This window comes from Crocuta crocuta, unplaced genomic scaffold (assembly GCF_008692635.1).
Source record: "Crocuta crocuta isolate KB4526 unplaced genomic scaffold, BGI_CrCroc_1.0 scaffold944, whole genome shotgun sequence".
Classification (NCBI taxonomy): Eukaryota; Metazoa; Chordata; class Mammalia; order Carnivora; family Hyaenidae; genus Crocuta; species Crocuta crocuta.
In genome coordinates, this window is record NW_027528243.1 from 517,783 (window position 1) to 518,715 (window position 933).

Here is a 933-nt window from a genome sequence, read left to right on the forward strand (position 1 = left end):
TACACGGGGGGCTCTGGGGTTACATCGCTAGGTTCTTCCACCTTCTGTCTATACGATCCTGGGCAAGTCCCTGAGTTTCCTGGAGCATCTAGTTCCTGGTCCATAAACTGAGGCTGAAACGAGGAACGGTACGCAACGCATTCCTCACAGTGCCCGGTGCAGAGCAAGCGCCAGGAAATGTTAGTCGCTGTGATTACAGAGGTGAGGCTGGGGGTCATTTGGGTATCATGATGCTCTTTTAAGCCACTAGCTTAGCTGAGGCCACCTGGGGAGGGCATGGAGGGTGGAAAGAAAGGTAAGGAAGGAGCCCCGGGGGAGAGTGTCAGATGAGCCAGAGAGGTGGTGAAGACCCCCGGAAGACGGCAGGGTCCTGGAAGCCAAGCTTCCAGAAGAAGGGGTGGCCGGCCCCATCAAACACTGCAACAAAAGTCAGATAATGGGTGAAAGTCGGCTCCGTTTGGCAACTGGGAGGCCTGGGGGACTCGGGCATGGGTGGCGCTGGGCAAAGGTACCCAAGACCACAGAAGCTACAGTTGCTCGCCCTGGTCGTGTGTGTGCACGCGTGCATGCCAAGGCCCCTCCCTGGGGTGTGACAGGCCGAAGGTGGGAGTGAGGGGGATGGTATGGGATAGAGCGAAGCTAAGTGGCGCTATACGGGTTGAATCCATTGTGACCTCGACCTCAAAACACTGCATTTAACTGGTTACAAACAAAGGCGGTACATTCGTATATACCAAAGAGCACAGCCTTTTCTTAGACAAGGTGAAAAGTTCCATCTTACCTAGAACAGTAAGGGAAACCCCTCGATAAAGGGCCAGGAACCCTTCCTGATGGTAAACAGTAGAGAAAGCATGGACGATCCCTCTGTAAGATGGTTCCAGCAGGTTCTGCACGGTCAGCCGGGTTTTGATGAGGTCTGTAGGGTGGGGTACA

At 54.6% G+C, this 933-nt stretch overlaps 1 protein-coding gene across 1 annotated transcript in view; it reads right to left on the minus strand.

The window, feature by feature from the left end:
• Positions 1-932, minus strand: part of SLC25A43 (solute carrier family 25 member 43) — a gene marked incomplete at its 5' end in the record, with an annotated part of 33,201 nt that extends 32,269 nt beyond the window's left edge. Inside the window, one exon of the mRNA XM_077753067.1 lies at positions 782-932. Coding sequence (XP_077609193.1) covers positions 782-932 — 151 coding nt within the window. The remainder of the gene's footprint in view (positions 1-781) is intronic.
• Between the last annotated feature and the right edge of the window lies 1 nt (position 933).